This window comes from Aquarana catesbeiana, linkage group LG13, assembly GCF_042186555.1.
Source record: "Aquarana catesbeiana isolate 2022-GZ linkage group LG13, ASM4218655v1, whole genome shotgun sequence".
In the NCBI taxonomy this organism is placed as follows: domain Eukaryota; kingdom Metazoa; phylum Chordata; class Amphibia; order Anura; family Ranidae; genus Aquarana; species Aquarana catesbeiana.
The window spans coordinates 90547316-90570405 of record NC_133336.1 but is presented as its reverse complement, the minus strand read 5'-3'; the positions used below and the strand labels follow the sequence as shown (position 1 = coordinate 90570405).

General features: G+C 41.4%; 1 protein-coding gene across 10 annotated transcripts in view; it reads left to right on the top strand.

Moving 5' to 3' along the window:
• MIPOL1 (mirror-image polydactyly 1) overlaps positions 1 to 23090 on the top strand; it is a 753413-nt gene that overhangs the window by 515677 nt on the left and 214646 nt on the right. For 9 of the 10 annotated variants that reach the window (XM_073608913.1, XM_073608905.1, XM_073608904.1 and 6 more), the window contains one exon: positions 16608 to 16706. The exons of the other annotated variant lie outside the window; for it this stretch is intronic. In XM_073608913.1, the coding sequence (XP_073465014.1) occupies positions 16608 to 16706 (99 nt within the window). The remainder of the gene's footprint in view (positions 1 to 16607; positions 16707 to 23090) is intronic. 10 annotated transcript variants of the gene reach the window in all.

Below are 23090 nucleotides of genomic sequence, written 5' to 3'. Positions count from 1 at the left end.
AACTGCTTCCTGGATGAATATTCTTCTTCCGGTTCATCAGTGCTCTTCCTGTTCCGTGCTATGCTGTGTGTTGCGGTGTATCATGCTTTGCAAAGATGGGCGATGATGTGGTGCCGTGTTTTGTGACAGCAGCGCCTGTTGCGTCATATTTTCTCCATGAAAGAGAGAGGAAGAAGGGGGCACGTGGATACTGGAGCCACCCTGTAATTGCCGATCGAGAAGAGAGAGGCCAATTTTGGGTCATTTGCAGTGACCTATGTGATCATGAAGAATTTTTTTTTGAGTACACTAGGATGTCCATAAAAAGGTTAATCAAACTTCTTTTGAATCATGATGGTTGCCATTGTTCCTTTCTTATCATGTCCAAACCCCACTTTTTTCCCTCACAGTTTTGATGAGTTACTGGGATTACTCAGTAGTCGGTTGCAGCGAATGGACACATTTCCGTAGTAGTATACCTCCTGTGGAACGACTAATCATCACACTGAGATAATTTTTTTACATTTTGTTAGAACTGGAACATGAAAAAACCAATATGCTTATTTTTGTATATGCATAAAATAAATACCATACATGTGTTGAAAGTAATACAAAAATTTCCTTTTTTTTTAAATATTAAAAATTGAATAATCGAAATTGAAACATTTTTTTTTCTCTTCACATATACATATAGACAGTAACTTAAAATAATAATAACAAGTAAGACAAAACAACAAGCTCTTCATTGCCAAAACCAGTTGTACTCCATGATGAAAAAAGCACCAGCTTTGGGCAATCACACGCGCAACAACAAGGAGTCGTTATTCATCAGAACTATATATTTTACATACTATATGACCAGAAGATCAAAATCCACAGGATTAGACCAGCTCCAGAACTGCAAAGTGCCCAAAAAAGGAGCCAAAAAAAATAGAGCTAACAAATCTCCCAAGAAAAGCACAAATTAGAGGTGATGGTTGGTTTGGGAGCAGTTGACTGGCCCATTAGGTGACACCACCACATTCATGGCATGGGCATAATGTGACCAGACTGAGGAAGAGGGAATTTGAGGAACATTCTGCCAAATGGAAAATGGTGTTGGCAGAGGAAGGGGGGGGGGGCGGCAGAATGTGGTGTTGGCAGATGAGGGGGAGTTAAAAATGTGGTGCTGGCAGAGGGGGTGGGGGGAGACTTGCATAGGGGCCATAAAGTTTTGGAGGTTCTGAGAACCTATATGTGGTGGTTGGTGGAATAAAAGTGGCAATATATCGAATTGTACCTGCCAGCATGTCTGCTTGGAGTTCTGATGGAGAGTACCTTCTTCATCAGACCTTGCAGGCACCTTGAAGAAAAGTGCACATGAGACCTGTTGGTGTTCATCCTTACCAGCATACGGTTAAAATCTGGAGTCCTTCTTGTTGCACATATGTTTGCTCTTGTAGGTACACGAGGACAAATGGGTGGTGTGGACTCCTGGTCTACTACATGTGTCACAGAGGTAGACCTCCAAGTCTTTGGCATGGACATAATCAGCGGTAGCACGCGCCGCAGCTCCACTCTTAAACTCCCTTAGCAGTCATAGATGTCGAGTGTAGGCATCCCATAGACTCTTCCACTTGCCTTTCAGAAGCTTAACTGTTAAAAAACAAAATAAAATATATATATATATTTATTTCTATGTAGGTACCTAGCAACCGGACAATCATTAGCTAGTCTACACTATGCCTTTCGGGTTGGACAATCTACGACCAGTTACATAGTCCGTGACACCTCCTTTGCTATTTGGGATGTGTTGAATGAAATTGTGTTTCAAAAACCTACAACAGAAGAATGGTCACAGATCTCTAAAGTTTTCTGGCAATGCTGCAACTTCCCCAATTGCGTGGGAGCGATTCATGGGAAGCATATTAGCATCATAAAGCCCATGGGTAGTGGAAGCCAGTATTTTAACTACAAGAAATATTTCTTATTTGTTTTAATGTCAGTGGCTGATGCTAACTATTGCTTTGGTTATATAGCTATTGGGTTGTATGGCAGCAGCTCTGACTCTAGTATTTTTGGCCATTCTTCTTTTGGACACATGCTGCGTACCAATAGTCTGGACCTTCCGGAAAACAGTCCACTTCTGGGCACAAATGGCCCTCCCCTACCCAGTGTTTTTGTGGGAGATGAGGCCTTTGCTCTGGGTGAGCATCTTCTAAGGCCCTATTCGAGGCACAATCTAAGTGTACAGAAGAGAGTGTTTAATTATCAGCTAACGGGAGCACGTAGAGTTGTCAAATGTGCCTTTGGAATTTTGTCAAACAAATGGCGGGTCCTGCACACTCCCATCATCTTAAACATGCAAAATGCAGTCTGTGCTTTTAAAGCTGCTTGTGCCTTGCGTAACTTTGTAAGGCAGCGGGATTGATTCCAGTTTAAGGACTCATTAGTACATAATATGGAAAGAGCTCATTGGACTGGTATTCGTGGAAGCAGACAAGGTACACATGTCAGGGATCAATTTGCGTCCTACTTTATGTCTCCAGCAGGACAGGTCCCATGGCAGCTTGAGGCAATTGAATAATTGTAGATTTTTATAAACATGTAAAGTTTTACCCTTTATCTGTTTGTTAATAGAACTATCTTCTAAGCTGTACTGAATAATAAAAAAAACACTTTATTGATAAGAAGTCTCGTATTTTTTTAAATATATGTATATCTTTGTGTACACCATCCATACAATATCCACTAGGGTCAGAGAGTGGCCTCATGTATTTGTGACATGCTGACACCTATCTACTTGTGTGTCCCCTTGTAGAAGAGAGTCTTGAATGACTGAGACACTCATGGACATCGCTGGACAGAGATGGGGCTCAGGGGGTGCTGGGGAGGCTGCTACACACAGAAGGTTTTTATCTTAATGCATAGAATGCATTAAGATAAAAAACCTTCTGCCTTTACAAGTCCTTCAATTTGCGTGTGTGCAGGATTGTGGCCATGATGAACTGGAATGGCACATCTATTGCCTGTCTGCTCATACGTATGAGCATGTGAGCAATGCATAGGAATATAAGCTTGTACTGGTTTTCTGGTGCTAGGAATGTGGTATTTCTTAAACATGTATAGATAATGAAATAAAAAAAAAAAATGAAGGCATATCATCTCACTATGGTGGGTTTGGGGGTTAGTTTGGTTTGCATGGGTTTTACCTTTATCATCCTTCGCAGTGGCATGTAAGTCTGCCCAGTTTGGGAACACTTGGGTGGCAATCTGGTTCCATGCCCTCCTCTTGCTCGCTCTGGACTTGTAGGATGGATCTCTTGAATCGTAGAGACAGGGCTGCCATCATCCCGGTATCTTTTTTTTTTTTTTGTTAGACGGCCGACTTTCAGATAAAGTTGATCCCGGTGTCTTGTCAAGAAATGTCCCCCATCGGATAGTGTCCACCCTATACTGCACAACCGCAGCGCTTGCGCAGCACGGAGGACAAAGGAGATGCCGAAAGTCTCCAAACATAAACAGCTGTTCATGAGCTCTACATGGCACCTGCGCAAATAATAGTACATTCTGTCACACGCTCCCGATGCTTGTACAACTCTGCAAGGGGCGGTGTGCCTACAGAATGGCCAGAGCTGATTACACAACTGAAGGAGTTTTACAATGATGGGCAGAGCTGATAAGGGCAGGTACTTCAATGTTACATACATAACACAAGCAAATTCAATACTTTACCAGCCCATCAACATTGCTAAACCCACCCTTCAGTTGTGTAAACACGCCCCGCAAAGATCCACTCATTTGAGAAATCCACCCCCACGAGCATCGGGAGCGCGCGGGAGCGTGTGACAGAATGTACTATTAATTGCGCAGGCACCGTGTAGAGCTCATGAACAGCTGTTCATGTTCGGAGACTTTTGGCATCTCCTTTGTCCTCCGTACTGCGCAAGCACTGCGCCTAAGCAGTGCAGGACGGACACTATCCAATGAGGGGACCTTTCTCGTCAGAACACCGACAGTGGATTCGCCACAGGATCATTTTTTTAGGTGGAGGGAGAGATGCTCCCCCCTCCTGCAGCTTCCCGGTTGTTTTCGGGTTCACCTGAGCCGTCGGTAAACTCGAAAGCAATCCAGTCCTGCAGATGGCTGGGCAGGAAGTCAAGTGACGGGAAGATGTCACTTCCGGCTCTCGGGCAGATAGACAGGATTTTTTTTTTTCAAATTGACATTTTTATTTTTTATTTTTTCCTTTTAAGGGTAAATGATAGATCTGGGGTCTTTTTGACCCCAGATCTCTCACTAAAGAGGACCTGGCATGCTTATTTCTATTAAGGGATGTTTACATTCCTTGTAAAGGGAATAAAAGTGATAAAAAATAAAAAAAATAAAGGGACAGTGTAAAAATAAAAAGTAAAATAAATAAGGGAAAAAAAAAAAATTAAAGCGTCCCATTCCTCCATGCCCGTGCGCAGAAGCAAACACATACGTAAGTCACGGGCGCATATGTAAACGGTGTTCAAACCACACATGAGATATCGTCGCAAACATTAGAGCAAGAGCAATAATTCTAGCACAAGACCTCCTCTGTAACTCGGTAACCTGTAAAACATTTTTAAAGCATCTAGAATGGAGATTTTTATTTTTTATAAGAAAAGTTTTCATTGAACAAATCAGCATAACAAAACGTATGCCAACAGTCATGGAACAACAAAATTATCATCAATAAAATTGATTACATATCTCGGGGTTAACCCCAGAGTTCACCGTGCAAGGTAAGTTATTAATTACAGTGCCCAGCAGAAGAACCGTATAGATGGGAGAAGGTCCCTAGGGCATCGGCATCCAACATTGTACCCTTCCTGTCCAAACTTTCATAATGAACATTTCATTAAAGAGTGGTAAGATATGAAGGGGGGGCGGGGGGGAGGGAGACCACAAGGTGCGAAAGAGTGGGGAAGGATATGTATGACAGAAGGGAGGGGGGAGTAGAGGCATTGGGTGGGGGAGGGAAGCAGCCACGCCAACCAGCTTCAGAACATCCAGAGACTGTGGCAGGCAGACCTTATCGAATTTGTGTGGACATCATCTGCTCTCATATGTGATCTTGTATAGGGGCAGAACTGAGTTAACTAAATCCAGGAGGAATGGGTGGGTGCATCTATTGATTTCCATCTTAGGAGGATTTCTCTACATGCATAATAAAGGGCAAAGGTCAAGCAGAGCTTACTGTATCTATCCCCTTCTATGTCCTCCAGATGACTTAGCAGCAACACAAGTGGGAGGGTATGCTCACTCCACATATGTTACTCAGGGTGACCATGATCGCCTCCCAATAGGGGCATAATTTGGGACAGGACCAGACTATATGCCAGAAGCTACCCACCTCAAGACCGCAGGACAGTCTCTGTGGCGTATAATAGGCCCTATGAAGGAACTTAAGTTGAATAAACCCTTCACAGTAATCATTGAGGAAATAAAGGTTGTAACACATTGTTCCCATTTCTCCTCATCCATCCTTCGATGTATCTAGTGAATGGGTCAGTTTAGTGTTGTAGGCCACAGTCAGGTACAGGTATAACGGTTTCCCCATGATGCTAGAGGTCAACAGGCGCTCAATTGGGTTTGATCCCAGGACCACCGGGCCCGGAAATTGGGCCGTCATTGCGTGTCTTAGCTGCCAGTAGCGGAGCCTAAAGGAAGCAGGTACTGAGAATCTGTTCCTCAGTTCCCAAAAAGAGATACATTTGCCCTCAACCTTTACGTGTTTCAGGGCTGTAATACCCTTTGTGTCCCATATGGCTGGGTCTGGGATACTGCACAAGTTGGGAAGCAATGGATTACCCACAAAGGTGTATGTGGAGACATATGGAGGGGTTTTTGATAGATCGCTCCGGCATCCCTCCAAACCCTTATCCTGGTGCGCATCAATGGTGTCAGGAAGGGGTGAGCCCTGGGGCCTCGGAATACCAGGTTACTCAAGGCGGCATAGGAACCCAAGAAGGCTGCCTCTAGCATCACTGCTGGGTTTTGTCTAGGCTGGGAGAACCACCATCTTACCGTGACCAAATCAGCTGCCCAGTAGTACAGTTGAAAGTTCGGCAAAGCCAAACCTCCCTCTGACAATGGGAGGTAGAGTATTGCGTTTAGCTACTCTGGGGGGTCGTCCAGCCCATACAAAAGAAGTTATGATTCCCTCCAATCTCCTAAAGAAAGCCTTGGAAACATGAGAATGAGTGTTCCTAAAAAAGTATCAGAATTTTGGTAGGTAGATCATCTTCAATAGGTTTACTTGACCCACTGGTGTCAACGGGAGATTGCGCCAAGTGCTACACCTATTACTCAGTTGATTTAGCAACGGATTTACATTTTTCTCCAAGTAATCAGTGATCTCGCTAGTCACCCTAACTCCCAAATATGTGAATTTGTCCACCCATTGAAGGGGGGTACTTGTGTCTGTTTGAGGCGTGTAGGGGGAAAAGTACTGATTTCCCCCAATTTATACGGATTCCCGAGTAGTGACCGAACCGATCAAATAAAGCCAGTGCCATGCGAAGGGATGATGAGGCATCGACAAAGTACAACAGGGTGTCATCCGCGTAAAGGGATAGCTTTTCCTCGAGCGATCCCACCATTATGCCCCTCACTCCCTCATCTGCTTTCAGAAGGATGGCTAGGGGTTCCAGGGCCAGGGCAAACAGAGCCGGAGACAGCGGGCATCCTTGTCTAGTCCCATGCCCCAAATGGAAGTCGGACAGACATCCGTTTGTCCTAACTCTCGCCCTCGGGTTTGCATACAGCATTTGGATTCAAGATAAAAAACTCGAATGGAGATTTTTAAGTAGGGTACTTTGTCGCCATTCCACAAGCGTGCGCAATTTTAAAGCATGACATGTTAGGTATCTATTTACTCGGCATAACCTCATCTTTCACTTTATACAAAAAAATGGGCTAACTTTACTGTTTTTTTTTATTCATTAAAGTGTATTTTTTCCAAAAAAAATTACATTTGAAAGACCGCTGTGCAAATACAGTGTGAGATAAAATATTGCAGCAACACCATTTGTTCTTTAGAGTCTCTGCTGAAAAAATATATATAATGTATGGGGGTTCTAAGTAATTTTCTAGCAAAAAATACTGATTTTTACTTGTAAGCAACAAATGTCAGAAAAAAACAGGGTCAGCAAGTGGATATGAGAATATGTATGACACTACGTCCTTTTATTAATTGTGATGATAGTCGTGCAGCAACATGTTAGTCTTCTTGTTTCTGTCGTCCTACAGAGCAGTGTGTAGCAGAAAGTACAACCCCTGGCAAAAATTATGGAATCACCAGTCCCTGAGGATGTTCCTTCAGTTGTTTATTGTTGTAGAAAAAAGCAGATCACAGACATGGCCAGAAACTACAGGCATTTCAAATGGCAACTTTCTGGCTTTAAGAAACTAATTATGGTGGCCAGTAACAGTTAGATTTATAGAACAAGCACAGGGAATAAATTATGGAATCACTCAATTCTGAGGAAAAAATTATGGAATCACCCTGTAAATTTTCATTACAAACACTAACACCTGCATCAGATTAAATCTGCTTGTTAGTATGTAGGTAAAAAGGAGTGATCACACCTTGGAGAGCTGTTGCAACAAGTGGACTGACATGAAGCATGGCTCCAACACCAGAGATGTCAATTGAAAAAAAGGAGAGGATTATCAAACTCCTTAATGAGTGTAAATCATCACGCACTGTTGCACAAGATGTTGGTTGTTCACAGTCGGCTGTGTCTAAAACATGGACCAAATACAAACAACATGGGAAGGTGGTTAAAGGCAAGCATACTGGTAGACCAAGGAAGACATCAAAGCGTCAAGACAGAAAACTTAAAGCAATATACCTTGAAAACAGAAAATGTACAACAAAACAAATGAGGAACAAATGGGAGGAAACTGGAGTCAACATCTGTGACCGAACTGTAAGAAACCGCCTAAAGGAAATGGGATTTACATACAGAAAAGCTAAAAGAAAGCCATCTCTAACACCTAAACAAAAAAAACAAGGTTACAATGGACCAAGGAAAGGCAATCGTGGACTGTAGATGATTGGATGAAAGTCATATTCAGTGATGAATCTCAGATCTGCATTGGGCAAGGTGATGATGCTGGAACTTTTGTTTGGTGCCGTTCCAATGAGATTTATGCAGAGGACTGTCTGAAGAAAACAAGCAAATTTCCACAGTCAATTTTGATATGGGGCTGCATGTCAGGTAAAGGCACTGGGGAGATGGCTGTCATTAAATCTTCAATAAATGCACAGGTTTACATTGAAATTTTGGACACTTTTCTTATCCCATCTATTGAAAGGATGTTTGGGGATGATGAAATCATTTATCAAGATGATAATGCATCTTGCCATAGAGCAAAAACTGAAAAAATTCCTTGAAGAAAGACACATAAGGTCAATGCCATGGCCTGCAAACAGTTCAGATCTCAATCCAATTGAAAATCTGTGGTGGAAGTTAAAGAAAATGGTACATGACAAGGCTCCAACCTGCAAAGATGATTTGGCAACAGCAATCAGAGAAGGCTGGAGCCAGATTGATGAAGAGTACTGTTTATCACTCATTAAGTCAATGCCTCAGAGACTGCAAGCAGTTATAAAAGCCAGAGGTGGTGCAACAAAGTACTAGTGATGTATTGGAGTGTTATTTTGTTTGTTTGTTTGTTTTTCATGATTCCATAATTTTTTTCCTGTGCTTGTTCTATAAATCTAACTGTTACTGGCCACCACAATTATTTTTCTTGATTTCTTGTAGTGTTATTTAAAGCCAGAAAGTTGCCATTTGAAATGCCTTTAGTTTTTGGCCATGTCTGTGATCTTCTTTTTTTCTACAACAATAAACAACTGAAGGAACATCCTCAGGGACTGGTGATTCTATATTTTTTGCCAGGGGTTGTAGGTTCTACCCTATTTGACCAGCACTCTTAGAATGAGTGCACCCAATATTTTTTTGTTTTTGATCTTTAAGAGTTTGCTGTACTTACTATATATGTACGCCACTGTTGTTTATTATTCTCAAACTGTTAATCACCTGTGTTGCTTGCAAGTTCTTCCTACATTTGCCATACAAGTTCTATGGCTGTACTGTTCTCTACTTGTACTTACAGTAAAGCCAGACAGATGGTTTGAATCTTGGGCGGTTCAGCAGAGGCCGGCTGAGATTCGAACCATGTGTGGGCAGGATAATTGTACCCAAGTTGTTCCATTGATCGACTTAGGTAAAACCAGCATGTTGGATTTTTCACCAGCGGCTATAGCCACAGACTCTCACTGTGAGTTTTAGGTTATAAAAGACATATATACAGTGGGGACGGTAAGTATTCAGACCCCCTTAAATTTTTCACTTTTTGTTATATTGCAGCCATTTGCTAAAATTATTTAAGTTCATTTTTTCCTCATTAATGTACACACAGCACCCTATATTGACAGAAAAACACAGAATTGTTGACATTTTTGCAGATTTATTAAAAAAGAAAAACTGAAATATCACATGGTGCTAAGTATTCAGACCCTTTGCTATGACACTCATATATTAAACTCAGGTGCTGTCCATTTCTTCTGATCATTATTAAGATGGTTCTACACCTTCATTTGAGTCCAGCTGTGTTTGATTATACTGATTGGACTTGATTAGGAAAGCCACACACCTGTCTATATAAGACCTTACAGCTCACAGTGCATGTCAGAGCAAATGAGAATCATGAGGTCAAAGGAACTGCCTGAAGAGCTCAGAGACAGAATTGTGGCAAGGCACAGATCTGGCCAAGGTTACAAAAAATGTGAAGGGTCGCATCCTGCAGCCCACAATGAGCGAGGACTCACCAAAAACCAGATGGGGATATCCTGCCCATTATAGGAAGGACCCCCCCCCCCTTTTTCGAGCAATTAGGATGCTCTCACCAATGATCTTGTTTAGAAAGCTTACATAGTAAAAATAAAAGGGGGAGAAGGGTAGAGGCCACAACACTCTGAAGGTCTAATATCATAATTAAAGTTCCAGTTTCCCATAACCCAGTGCTGCCATCGCTCAGTTGGGGAAGCCCAGGGTGAAAGATATTCAGGGGATAAAGTAACATGAAGCGGGGAGGAGAGGGTGGGGTGGTCTACCAGATCCAGTGAGTTACAGATAGTACTTGAAAGGCACAAAACTGAAGTACCTAGGTCATCTGGGCCCCAGCTGAATGAGGTCAATAACACAATGTGGATCAGGTTTCACAATGGACGGTGAGAGCCATCGGTTTGGTTTGGAGTATCAGACTCAAGGCGGGAGGATCATCAAGGACATCTGGAACATCCCAGGCGAACTTTGTCAACTCCGTCAGCCTTTGGGCACATCCTGAAAGCGTTGTGCTTGGAGGGAGTGAAGAGCTTTGGAGTCTTGTTAAGACATCTGGGAGGGCCTGCGAAGTGGCTGAGAAGATCTTGGATGAGCAGATGAAGATGGTGACTCGTTTTGAGAGGGGGAGATCAAACTGCAGTTCCCGAAAGTGCCCCCTCAGGTCAGGTAGAGAAGAAGCATGGAACTGGCGGCCTTGATGAGAGAACAAGAGCTTAAAGGGGAACTCCCATCTGTACCGGATCCCCTAGGTTTGCAGGATTTGCAGATAAGGGTTTAAATTCCTCCGCTTGGCAGTAATAACCGGGGAGAGGTCTGCAAAGAGTTGGAGAGGGTTACCCTGAAAAGAGAGGTCTTGGCGGCTTCTTGCGGCTTGCAGGAGCCACTCTTTAGTGCGGTAATAATGGAACTTGATAATGACATCCCTGGGAGGGCCCTCAGTTGGTTTAGGGGCTAGGTACCTGTGTATACGGTAATTCCAGGTCCTCATGGGTGATATCAGGTCCTGAAAAAAGCCAGTGTCAGTTCCTTGTAGATCAGTAGTGATCTCAGGGATTCCGTGGATGCAGAGGTTATCTCTGCGGGCCCTATTCTCTACATCCTCTAGCTTATCCTGCAGACGCTCAAGTTCAGTATTCAATTTGTCAACCTCCTCCTCATACCCCTCCAATACTGTTGTTGCTAAGTCCATGCATTGCTCCAGTTGATTAGTGCGGTGGCCTAGCTCTTTAACACCTTTAACCTCCCTGGCGGTATGATTAGTTCAGATTTTTTATGCTGAAAGCGGTACAATTATTTTGCATGAAAATTTGGCGTTTTATATTGTAGGCCTGTAATTCTTAGGAATAACTCATTTAAATCTGTCCAAACAAGAGTCTAGTAGACATCCCGGGTATGATAAAGTTTGAAAAACAAAATCATAAATCATAATATAATAAATAACTATAAATAATTATAACTATAATAATAATTATAAGTAATAATATAATAATAATTAAATTTATTCAATAATGTAATCAAATCAAAAACACTGAAATTTGCTCAGTTGCAGAATTGTCGCTGTCATTAAGTGATTCTAATTTATTATTGCTGTTTTTTAGCTGGTCTAAAACCACTTTTGATGTAAAGGGACGGTTTTGGTTGCTATGGACAATCTCCAGTTTCCAGACAGAAAGAACAGTATTTACAATATAAAACTGCATGCAGGGCACTGGACAGACCACTAGGGACAAAAGGGATGTGAAAATATTGATACAGTAATGTAATCTGTAAGATTACAGTGTACTGTATATGTAGTGTGTGTTTTAATTTTTGAATTTGGCGCCGTTCTCCGTCCTTGTGCATCGCAACGCTCTCAGGGAACAGAGCTCGGCTCCATGATAGATCGAGCAGAGGTCGGCTCGCACACAGAGCGGAGAGACGTTGCAGGATCCTGGGGACAAGGTAAGTAACCTCTTCCTGGACCCTGCGATGCAATCCCGAATGTGGCTCGGGGTTAACGCTTTTGGTACTGAAAATCCACCCCGAGCCACACTCGGGAATACCGTCAGGGAGATGAACTAAATCAGCAGAGAGCTTGCAGGAGGCTGTGGTGATTTCATCCCACATGGAGGGAAATATGGCATCAGAGTCTATAGTCATGGGGCTTACCAGGTCAGAAGGGAACTGGTGCAGGCTGACCTCTGAGAGCCGTGTGGAGTCATCTGGCTCCGGAGGCTCGGGCGCCATCTTGCCCTTACCCTTTCCTGCAGTGAAGTCTTTGCAAATTTATTAAAAATAAAAACAAAAAAAAATCAAATGTACATAAGTATTCACAGCCTTTGCCATGACACTCAAAATTTAGCTCATGTGCATCCTGTTTCCACTGATCATCCTTGAGCTGTTTCTACAACTTGATTGGAGTCAACCTGTGGTAAATTCAGTTGATTGGATGTGATTTGGAAAGGCACACACCTGTCTATATAAGGTCCCACAGTTAACAGTGCATGTCAGAGCACAAACCAAGCCACGAAGTCCAAGGAATTGTCTGTAGACCTCCGAGACAGGATTGTATCAAGGCACAGATCTGGGGAAGGGTACAGAAAAATGTCTGCAGCATTGAAGGCCCCAATGAGCACAGTGGCCTCCATCATCCATATATGGAAGAAGTTTGGAACCACCAGGACTCTTCCTAGAGAGGGCCTCCTGGCCAAACTGAGAGATCGGGGGAGAAGGGCCTTAGTCAGGAGGTGGCCAAGAACCCGATGGTCACTCTGACAGAGCTCCAGCATTTCTCTGTGGTGAGAGGAGAACCTTCCAGAAGAATAACCATCTCTGCAGTACTCCACCAATCAGGTGGCCAGACGGAAGCCACTCCTCAGTAAAAGGTACATGACAGCCTGACAGCCCACCCGGAGTTTGCCAAAAGGCACCTGAAGGACTCTCAGACCATGAGAAACAAAATTCTCTGGCCCGATAAAACAAAAATTTAACTTGGCCTTAATGGCAAGCGTCATCTCTGGAGGAAACCAGGCACGGCTCATCATCTGGCCAATACCATCCGTACAGTGAAGCATGGTGGTGAAAGCATCATGCTGTGGGGATGTTTTTCAGTGGCAGGAACTGGGAGACTAGTCAGGATTGAGGGAAGAATGAATGCAGCAATGTACAGTGACATCCTTGATGAAACCCTGCTCCAGAGCGCACTGGAACTCAGACTGGGGCGAAGGTTCATCTCCCAACAGGACATTAACCCTAAGCACACAGCCAACATAACAAAGGAGTGGCTATGGGACAACTCTGAATGTCCTTGAGTGGCCCAGCCAGAGCCCAGACTTGAACCTGATTGAACATCTTTGGAGAGATCTGAAAATGGCTGTGCACCGACACTTCCCATCCAACCCAGTGAAGTTTTAGAGGTCCTGCAAAGAAGAATGCGAGAAACTGCCCAAAAATAGGTGTGCCAAGCTTGTAGTAACATACTCAAAAAGTAATTGGTGCCAAAGGTGCTTCAGCAAAGTATTGAGCAAAGGCTGTGAATACGCATGTACATGTGATTTTTTTCGTTTTTTCATTTTTAATAAATTTGCAAAGATTTCAAACTTCTTTCACATTGTCATTATGGGGTTTATAGACTTTTGAGGATTAATAATGAATTTAATGCATTTTGGAATAAGGCTGTAACATAACAAAATGTGGAAAAAGTAAAGTGCTGTGAATACATTTCGGATGCAATGTATATAAATTATAATATGAGGTTAAACACTGCTTTGTGTTGAGAATAGTGTATTAAAAAACTGTTGGAAGGGTTTGCAAAAGAGGACTTTGTTGGAGAGTTGAATGGGGGTGCCATCAAATTCTACAGATCACATTATTCAGACTGTTCGCATAATGTCTCCTCTAAAGGAATTAAACTTGCAAATGTGGCCATTTTAATCAAGTTGAAACAATAGATATCTGTCTGGTGAAAATTAGCCGGATTTGCCTGCTCTATTTGTTACAGACCCATCACTTTTGTTGAAGTACACATGCTGACATTCCTCAAGTAAAACATTTGTCAGCTTCAGTGGGATATAAATATCAGGAATGTTGGCCACAAATGTCAGTGAATGTTCAGTGGAATTGCCCATGTCTTAAAAATAGGAATATACTGGATAATTTACTTCCAAATAAACATGGCAAGTGGTATAACCTGCTTTTGAAAATAGTTCAGTGTATCCTCTATATCAGAGTATATCATGATATATGGCATAGTTCATTTTGTAACTTTGGTTTCGAATGGTAAAGGTAATCACAATGAATCTTATTTGATGCAAAGCATTTTTAGATCCATAAAATGTGATTCTTGCAAATTCCAATTGATTTCACTTCAGTGTACAAGTGTTATCCAACTAACTTATACATTTTTACTAGTCACAATAAAAGGGTCTAGAAGGAGTTGACAGCCAACGCATTGCAGGGGTTATGCACAAATCTGGATGGGGATGGTTAATCTTGGATTTTAATTCCTAGCAGCATCAGCTTTAAAGCTTATGTAAAGGCAAAAAAAAACCAAAAACATTTGTAGTACATCTCAGCTTCAAGCTCAAAAATTACTGAGCTAACTTTTAATTAAACTTATGAACAGTTATCCCCTGGAATGTGTTGGCTGTCAACTCTTTATGGACCATTTTTGTTTAAAAAAATATTCCTGGAACAATCCCTATGGTTTGGCCCTCTCATCCTTTCCTGCCATACAAGCTGACTTTTCCAGTGGCACGAATGAGGCTTCTCCAAGCCATATAGTTCTGCCACACTTTACCAGTCATTTTATTTTGCTATAGCTATAGTCCTAGCTTAGAAGGACTGTTGTTGGCCTAAAGTGCTGCTTTACTATCAACAAAATCACTATCAGTTTTTGCATTAAAGAAATGCTGTCATTGAGAGGAAGAGGAGCAAACTGCTGCAGGTGTGACATTCAGCCATATACTGTACCTGAAGCAGCGTTCCAAGCCATCCTGTCACTGCCAAATGCTGGGAAATGTTGATGCTTACAGCTAAACACTGGTCCTGTATAAGGCTGCTTTCACACTGAAAGCCCCAGTCGTTAGCGGTAAAGTGCCACTCGTTTTAGTGGTGCTTTGCTGCTGTTTAAGCGCTGCTTTTTGCGCCGCTTTTTAGCCACTAGCGCTTTCAACCGCAAAAAAAGGCACTTTGGAAGCGCTGCCTATTCATTGCAATGGGTAGGGGTGTTTTGGGAGCACTGTATACAGTATATATTGAAAAATATAGCCAGACAGGTTTTGGTGAGATGGGTTAAAAGGAACCAGAAAGCTCTTTAATGAACCAGTGTGAAGCACAGCATAGCTTTCTGAAAACAGAACATATTTACATGTCTCAATTCCCTTGCAAATAAAAAAAAGGGGGTCTATTCCTTATTTTAGGATAGAGTTGTTGCCAGCTCTGAAGACCTAAAGCAGTAAAACAAATACAGATCCCTTTCTGTTTGTTCGCATCATGCTTGTACCATTAATCAAAACAAATATTTATTAACATGCAGCTTACCAATTAGATGTGGTGGCACATTCATTTTCATTTTTTAGGCTTTTTTTCCTTTTTTTTTCACCTAATGATCTTTCCAGTAAGTCTGTTATTTTTCAACTTTAACAGACCAGACTCTCCACACAAAGTAACAGAGGGTTAAGACAAACCATTTAACACTGACAGGGGTGCTTACAATGGCTAGCTTTCATTCATTTATGTACTATAAAAGTTATTCTATCCCCTCAAGTCTAGGTGTGGGTTGTCACCATCCCTGATGTCAACATTACATGTACACCTTTTTTGGGATTTTGTTGGCAACCATATAGACACAGAAACACTTCATTTAAAAGTACAAGATTTGTTTTCCTTTATTCATTTTATATCATAAAATATCTACCACTTAAATGTGTGGCATATTAAAAACATTGATTCTTTACAGAAGGTAACAGAGGATCTACACAAACAAGAATATGCTTGTCAGATAGTCATATGACCAGTTGGCCGATAGCTGGGATGTTACCCATTGGCTGAAAGTACTGATTGGGAGCCAATCGGCAGACCTTTTTCAACCATGCCCCTTCGACAAAAGCTGGCCGAGCGACCAGCCTCTGTTGGACTGGCTGCCGTACACACGGGTGAAATGTCAGCCGGTTTGTATTGAACAGGCCGATGCAGCCCATGTGTACTAGGCTTAACACTACCTGCTTTACTGCTTCATCCAGAATGCACACACCCTAAGCAGGCAAAAAAGTCCCTGACCCTTTCCATAAAGTGCACCTGGTTGAAAACTCATAGATGTGAACGTGACCCAAAGGAATGGGGTTTCTGCAAAACTGAAAACATACCGCAAAAAGCATAGGTGTGCACCTAGCCTAAGACAGAACTTTATTGGCAGGGTCACCAGGTGAAAATAAAGGTAAGAAAGCCTATAAAAGGAAGACTAGTGCCACCAATACATCTAAGGATTGCTAAGCTGCAATATATTACATTTTTGTTTCTGAGTTGAATACCACTTTAACCCCCTATCTTTCTGGTGGCATGTATAAATAATTTCCATATAAATTTCATACCATCCCGAACTCCTGTCTCTTTTTCCTATCAGGCTTCATAACACATAATATTGTAAATTCCTTTTGCCAGCCTGGTTAAAAGCACCTTTTCACTCATTGCCAATAAGCCAGTAGAACATTTCTTCTTGAAAGATGAATTTAGAAGCGGTTGAAATGATTCATTTCATGATATTCTATTATCCCTCCTCCCCAGTGCAAACATCTGGAAAAGGAGCTTCATCTGCTGAGAGAAAGCAAACAGATCTGTACGGATATTGTAACAACGCAGAGGACCTTTGATCCAGCTTCCAAGGTGAATAACTCTTATGCTGCCCAGTCAAACTCTTATAACTTCTTTTTTTTTCTTCAATGTCTAATTATTTTCTTGTGAGTGTCAACTGAGTGACTTATGAGTTGTTGTTCTGTCATTGACACTTTGCACATCACACTCTTGGGCTAAGTTTGGCCACCATCAACCCATCCCTTTCATCTCCAAAGCACAAGCCTAATGGTCTAATGGATCTGTGCAATGTTGTTGGATTCCCAGCACCTGAAAGAGTATAATTCTTATTTATACTGTCTGGAATACAGGCTGTACCACAGACCTATTTTTCATATAATCAGACGGCCTGAAGGTGTATTATAAATTTGATGCAGGCCAGAAAAAAAAAAATAGATGTGGCCACAATGTGATATTAGTATGACTAGCGCACCTTATCTGTATGCGTAATTATAAATGCATCCTGAGGGAATCGGTGCATGAGACTGTCACAAGGCTGCCATAAAAAGTTTTGTTAGTTTTGTTTCCATTAAAATATGTGAAGAGTACACAGTATAAAATAAACACTCTAGACGGAATTAGGAAGGAAAACTTCTTAAAAGTTTAAAAAACAGAAGATCACAATGTAGCAAATTAGTGGAATACTTAATATGATAATACCTAATATATGAAAGTGTATCTAAACCCAATAATACAAATTTGTTATATTGAATTTTAGCAATCCATAAAGGTGGCTCCGTTCATTTTTTAGGCTTTCCTTCCAGTATTTTCCCCTGGTGATCCAGACAGTAACATATTTCCTCTCTTAAGATGGCTACGTTCAGTCCTCCACTGTATCTATAGAGGAGCAGTGTAGCCACCCTGGGATAGCAATAGTGTTGACTTGTGGAGAGGGTAGTGTTAGATGGACTTTTCATAAGTAACTAAAAAAATGAAAGTCTAGCTCCAGCTCATACATTTTAAGCAGTTATAATAATATATATTTTTGGATGCAGTTGTTTTAACTGTATGAATAAAAGCTGACCATGGTAAGCACCCCTTTGCTTAAAGTGTTAAAGTGACACTAAATTTGGGTTTAAAAAAAATTAAAAATCTATTCACGTATGTGTTCTTAAAAGAGGAGTGTGGTTATATATTAAAAAAAAACAACTATACTCACCTAGGTGGATGCAGCATCGGTCCGATGACGCATCTGTCCCCTGCTGCCTCTAAAACCAAGAACCGAGCAATCAAATATTGCTGATCGCTCAGTTCTCGGTCTGCAGTGGGGCTTTGGCCCTACTTTTCCCTTAAAGTGGTTGTAAACCTCAGACATGAAATATGAAAAACAATATCCCTCTATAGTGTGTACTTGTTTCAATTAAGAGCACTAAGTGTCATCTCTGTCTGCTGCTTCGTTCCTTTGCTACCGGCATAAATCACTTCTGAAAAGTTTTCCTAACTCTGAGAGAAAAAAGACTAGTCAATGTGGCTCTCTATCCTTATGCAGATGATTGGTCTTGTATCCACCCATCTTTGTGTTGTACAGGAATCCTACAGGACCTGCTGGTTCCCACCCACAATATCCTCAAAATTTTGAAAAATTCAATTTTTTTGACAACTGACAGCAGGACTGGTATTCCCAATGGCAGATTTCTCTTTAGCTCCTCTTCTGGTGACACCACGCTCTGTGTGTCTGAGCAAACCCACAAAGAAAATAGCTTGCCATTGTTTGCACTTTGCTGGGGGGAGGAGTCAGGAGCACCAGCGGTGGAGCAGAGAAGAGGAGCGGGGCTGCTCTGTGCAAAACAATTGCACAGAGCAGGTACGTATAACATGTTTGTTATTTTAAAATAAATATACCTTTAATATCACTTTTACACACACTTTAAATAGATTTGTTAAAGTCAGTGTGAGAGTTTAAAATGGTTATAAACCCTTCCATATACACAATAAAGTGACTAACTTCAGGTGATACACAGAGATGAAGCAAATCACCCTACATAAGTTGTAGCTGTTTATCTGCAGTCCTCTCTTCTCTACATCCATTCAAAGTCCAGAATTTATAAAGTTTGTCTGAGCTGTCAGAAAAAAGGGGGCGGAGAGCTGAAGATACATTTGCAGAACTCAGTGAGGAGAGCTCTGAGAGCTGATTGGGGGGAAGGGACACGCCCCCTTCATACAACACACAGGAACAGAGCTAAGGCTGTCAATCTCATGAAGCTCCCTCCCCCGTCACCTTTTTTGTCTTCTTGTTGGGAAAACTTGTCAGAAGTGAATGAAGCTGATAACAGAGGAACAAAGCAGCATACAGAAATGACACTTGATTTACTAAAACTGGAGAGTGCAAAATCTGGTGCAGCTGTGCATGGTAACCAATCAGCTTTTAACTTCAGCTTGTTCGATGAAGCTTTTACAAAAAACCTGGAAGCTGATTGCCTTCTATGCAGAGCTGCACCAGAATTTGCACTCTCCAGTTTTAGTAAATCAACCCCTTAGTGCTCTTAATTGAGACACACTATAGAGGGATATGCTTTGTTCATGTTTTATGTCTGAGGTTTACAACCACTTTAAAGTTTTGTAGCTTACTAGATGGCACAAAATGACAAGACAAAGCCACCTACACAATAACAATTATTAAAAAAATAACAACTTTTTTACTTCTAGTGAACCTTTCCTTTCCCCAGACATGTAAAAATTGTGGAATCTTCATAATCCACTCTGTGAATTCTTTTCTCAACAAATGCAGCCCACCGATACTAAACAGCATTGTTACTGATTTGTAGATGGTGACTTTTTGTCAAAAGTCAGCATCCAAACCCTCATCCTCATCTCTATCCACTCCCCCTGGCCATTATTATATGCAGGGAGCAGTATTACATGACAGTCACAGGAAAGGCAGAAGTGTCTTCGATATGTGAGCTGTGATTGACAGTCTGTCTCTGTGCCGGGCTAAAGGCGAGATAGAAGCTCCCAAGAATAATTAGGTCTCTGGAGATAGACTGGAGCAGAGTTTTCCTTCTCTTATTAAGCACTGGTAAGTTGTTTATAAGCTGAATAGTTTATACTTGGCAGCAGTTTCTGTAAATGTTGGTAAAGGAAAGGGTTCCTTAAAAAACAGTTCAAAACACATATTTGTATCCTCACCAATGATAACTATCTGCAATGTGTCTGAACCCATGAAATATCAATGAATAGGTCCTCCAAAGCCAAGCCGCTTCTTCCAAGATGAAAAGGTCAGTTGGAAGGAGAATGCCCTGGATGGACCTGTTACAGCCTCCGCAGTGCTTCACGCAGCAAGCTCTGCTTCTAAAGCTAATCTCCATCAAACTCATCTTATTTCTTATAAACACAGTGGTGTTGATTTACTGAAGGCAAATAGACTGTGCACTTTTGAAAGTGCAGTTGCTCTAGAGCATGGGTCTCCAAACTACGGCCCTCCCGTTGTTCAGGAACTACAATTCCCATCATGCCTAGTCATGGCTGTGAAGTTTTACAAAGCCTCATGGGACATGTAGTTCTGCAACAGCTGGAGGGCTGTAGTTTGGAGATCCCTGCGCTAGATTTTAGTAAATGAGGTACAACTTCACCTCATTTACTAAGCTCCGGAGCAACTGCACTTTCAAAAGTGCACAGTCTATATGCCTTTAGTAAATGCAAAGCATGCAAAAGACAATTGTATAAATGGGTATTACAAAATTTAAAGAAAATGTTAACCCAAAATTTCATGGTACAGTGCCTGCTGTACCATATACGAAAGTGTATCCTGTTCTCTTTGTATTGCTTCCTTTGTGTGAAATCCCTGGAGTTCCTTCCAGTCCCTCTGCTTTCTTATTACAAACTGACTTAACTAGACATTGCATGGTCAGTTTTCTGGCTGTGCCAAGAACTCAGCCTGCTCTCCTCCAATGATCAGACTTGTGCTGACATGCCCCCCTCCCCCCCTGCACAGCCATTCCCTGGGTAGACCAGTGCACTGCTGTTACTCCTCCCCTAGCTCTCTCACATATACTATAAAGTGGTTGTAAAGCCTGGAGGTTTTTTTTATCTTCGTGCATTCCATGCATAAAGGTATAAAACCTTCAAGATGCAGCTCCCCCCTCTAATATTTACCCAAGCCTGATGAAAATCCAGTGATGTGCAATAGAGTGGCTGCTACCCAGGTCTCTGCTTTCACATTGGCTGAGAGACAGCAGCAGGAGCCATTGGCTCAGCTTTAGTCAATCACAGCCAGTGATGTCTTATGGCCACAGAGTGGAGCTCAGGAGCGTGCACACACGAGTGCCTCCATACCAAGTGGCTTTGGGTGCACCTGGCTAAGAGTACTGGCAGGGGACCCAAGAAAAGGAGGATCAGGGCTGCTCTGTGCAAAACCATTGCACAGAGCAGGTAAGCATAACATGTTTGTTATTTAAAAAAAAAACTTTACTGTCACTTTAATGTAAAATTCACCAAAAACCTATATGTGTATTGTAATAGTAGAAATAGTGGCAATCATAATAAAATAAATATTCATGATCAAAATAATGATAATCATAATATAAATGATATTCATAATGTGTGAAAAATAGGTGAGATGCCCATTTCAATTCAGAATAACTTCTGGCAACAACAATACATTTGTCCTCAGAAAAACTTAATTAAATAGGCTGAATATTACATTTTATCATTTCAAATTAAAAGCATTCAATAATACATTTAAATAAATGGTTCCAGTATAAAAACAAAGTGTTTATCTGGTTTGGCCACAGGATTTTCCCATCCAGCAAAAAATAAAAATGATTCTAAAGCAAACCCTTCAGGCTTTTTTCCCTATCATTGCCAATGGTGAGATTTTCTCTCACACTTCCTGTCCCAGATACCCTCATTGACAGTTATTGCCAGTTAAAGATTTTCCATTATCTCCAGTGTTAATTTTAGTCTTAAGACTAAAATGGCATTTTAGTTTTAATCCCATTTTAGTCTTCTGCAATTGTTTTAGTTTTAGTCATATTTAGACGACTACATTTACAGTACATTTTAGTCAACTAAAATCTCCAGTACATTTTAGTAATTGCAATTTAGTTTTAGTCATAGTCTTTTGACTAAAATGGCATTTTAGTTTTAGTCTCATTTTAGTCTTTTGACTAAAATGGCATTTTAGCTTTAGTCTCATTTTAGTCTTTTGACTAAAATTGCTTTTTTAGTTTTAGTCGTATTTTAGTCATCTCAATTGTTTTAGTTTTAGACGTATTTTAGTCGACTAAAATAGTATTCATTTAGTCAACTAAAATGTTTTAGCCATTTTAGTCGACTAAAATGTTTACGTCGTTTTAGTCGACTAAATTAACACTGCTTATCTCCTCTTTTAGTGCAGGTTCATATTACAGTTTCTGTGTTTTGAATGCTTTTTTGCAGTTTTTTGATGCGTTCCAGTGTGTTTTTAATATGTTTTTTATGTGTTCTCGTGTGGTTTTTTCCTTTACTTTCCTATGTCTCGGTTGAGAGCAATTGATTACACGTGTGTCCTGGTGCATTTTTGATCCGTTTTCCTTTGTTTCTAATGCATTTCATACAGAAAAAAATGCAACATGTTTTACTTTTGTTGATTGATTGCACTGGTGTGAACGAGAGCCATTGGAAGCGATGTTAAACACTGTCAATGCATTTTGATGCAGAATAAAAACACTCCAGACTGCATCTGGTGTGAACCAGGCCAGCCCTTAGTGACAACTGTACATTTTTGAACTTCTGAGATCTGAGGCCTAAATGTGGGCAGTACAGGAGGCCACTGGCATCCGATGAAGTAGGTGAGCACCTATGGGGAAGAGGGAGGGGGTGTGGGGTGTTTGTTTAGCTTAATGTAAAAACTATTCAGGGAGTCATCATGAATTTGGACTGAACTGTTTTTTTTTAAGATGACAATATTGACTGGTCATCCCTGTGCCAAGATAGACAATGCTAGCCCTCAGAGGAAGACACCATCTAATTATAATCTCATTGTCCTTGGGGTACCTATCCACCTTCTTCCACCCATTCACAAAGTTTTCTTTTTAAAACCCCTTGACAAGGTTTTTTTACTAACCCCAAGCCTGATGTCATGTGACCTGATGTAGCATCTCATTTGGGAGTAAGGACCAGTTATTCACTGCTGCAACCTGGGGCTGGACTTGTCGCTACGCCTTCATTGTGATGTTATCAAGCTGTCACTTGAGTCTTCAGGGCCTGTGAGGAGCCCCCCAGTCAAAAGCCAGTGAACATTGTCCAGGTCACCAGTCAGTAATGTATACACCTGAAGAAGGAACCTTTCACTAGAAGAGGGGTGAGGATTAATGTGTGAGGAGGGGGGTCCCTGGCTGGACTTGAATTTTAAGCAAAAATGCATGCATATATTCCAGAGAACGAAAACATTGCTGAAAGCTGATTGCCAACACAGTAGCTCCACTCTGGCCTTTGTGA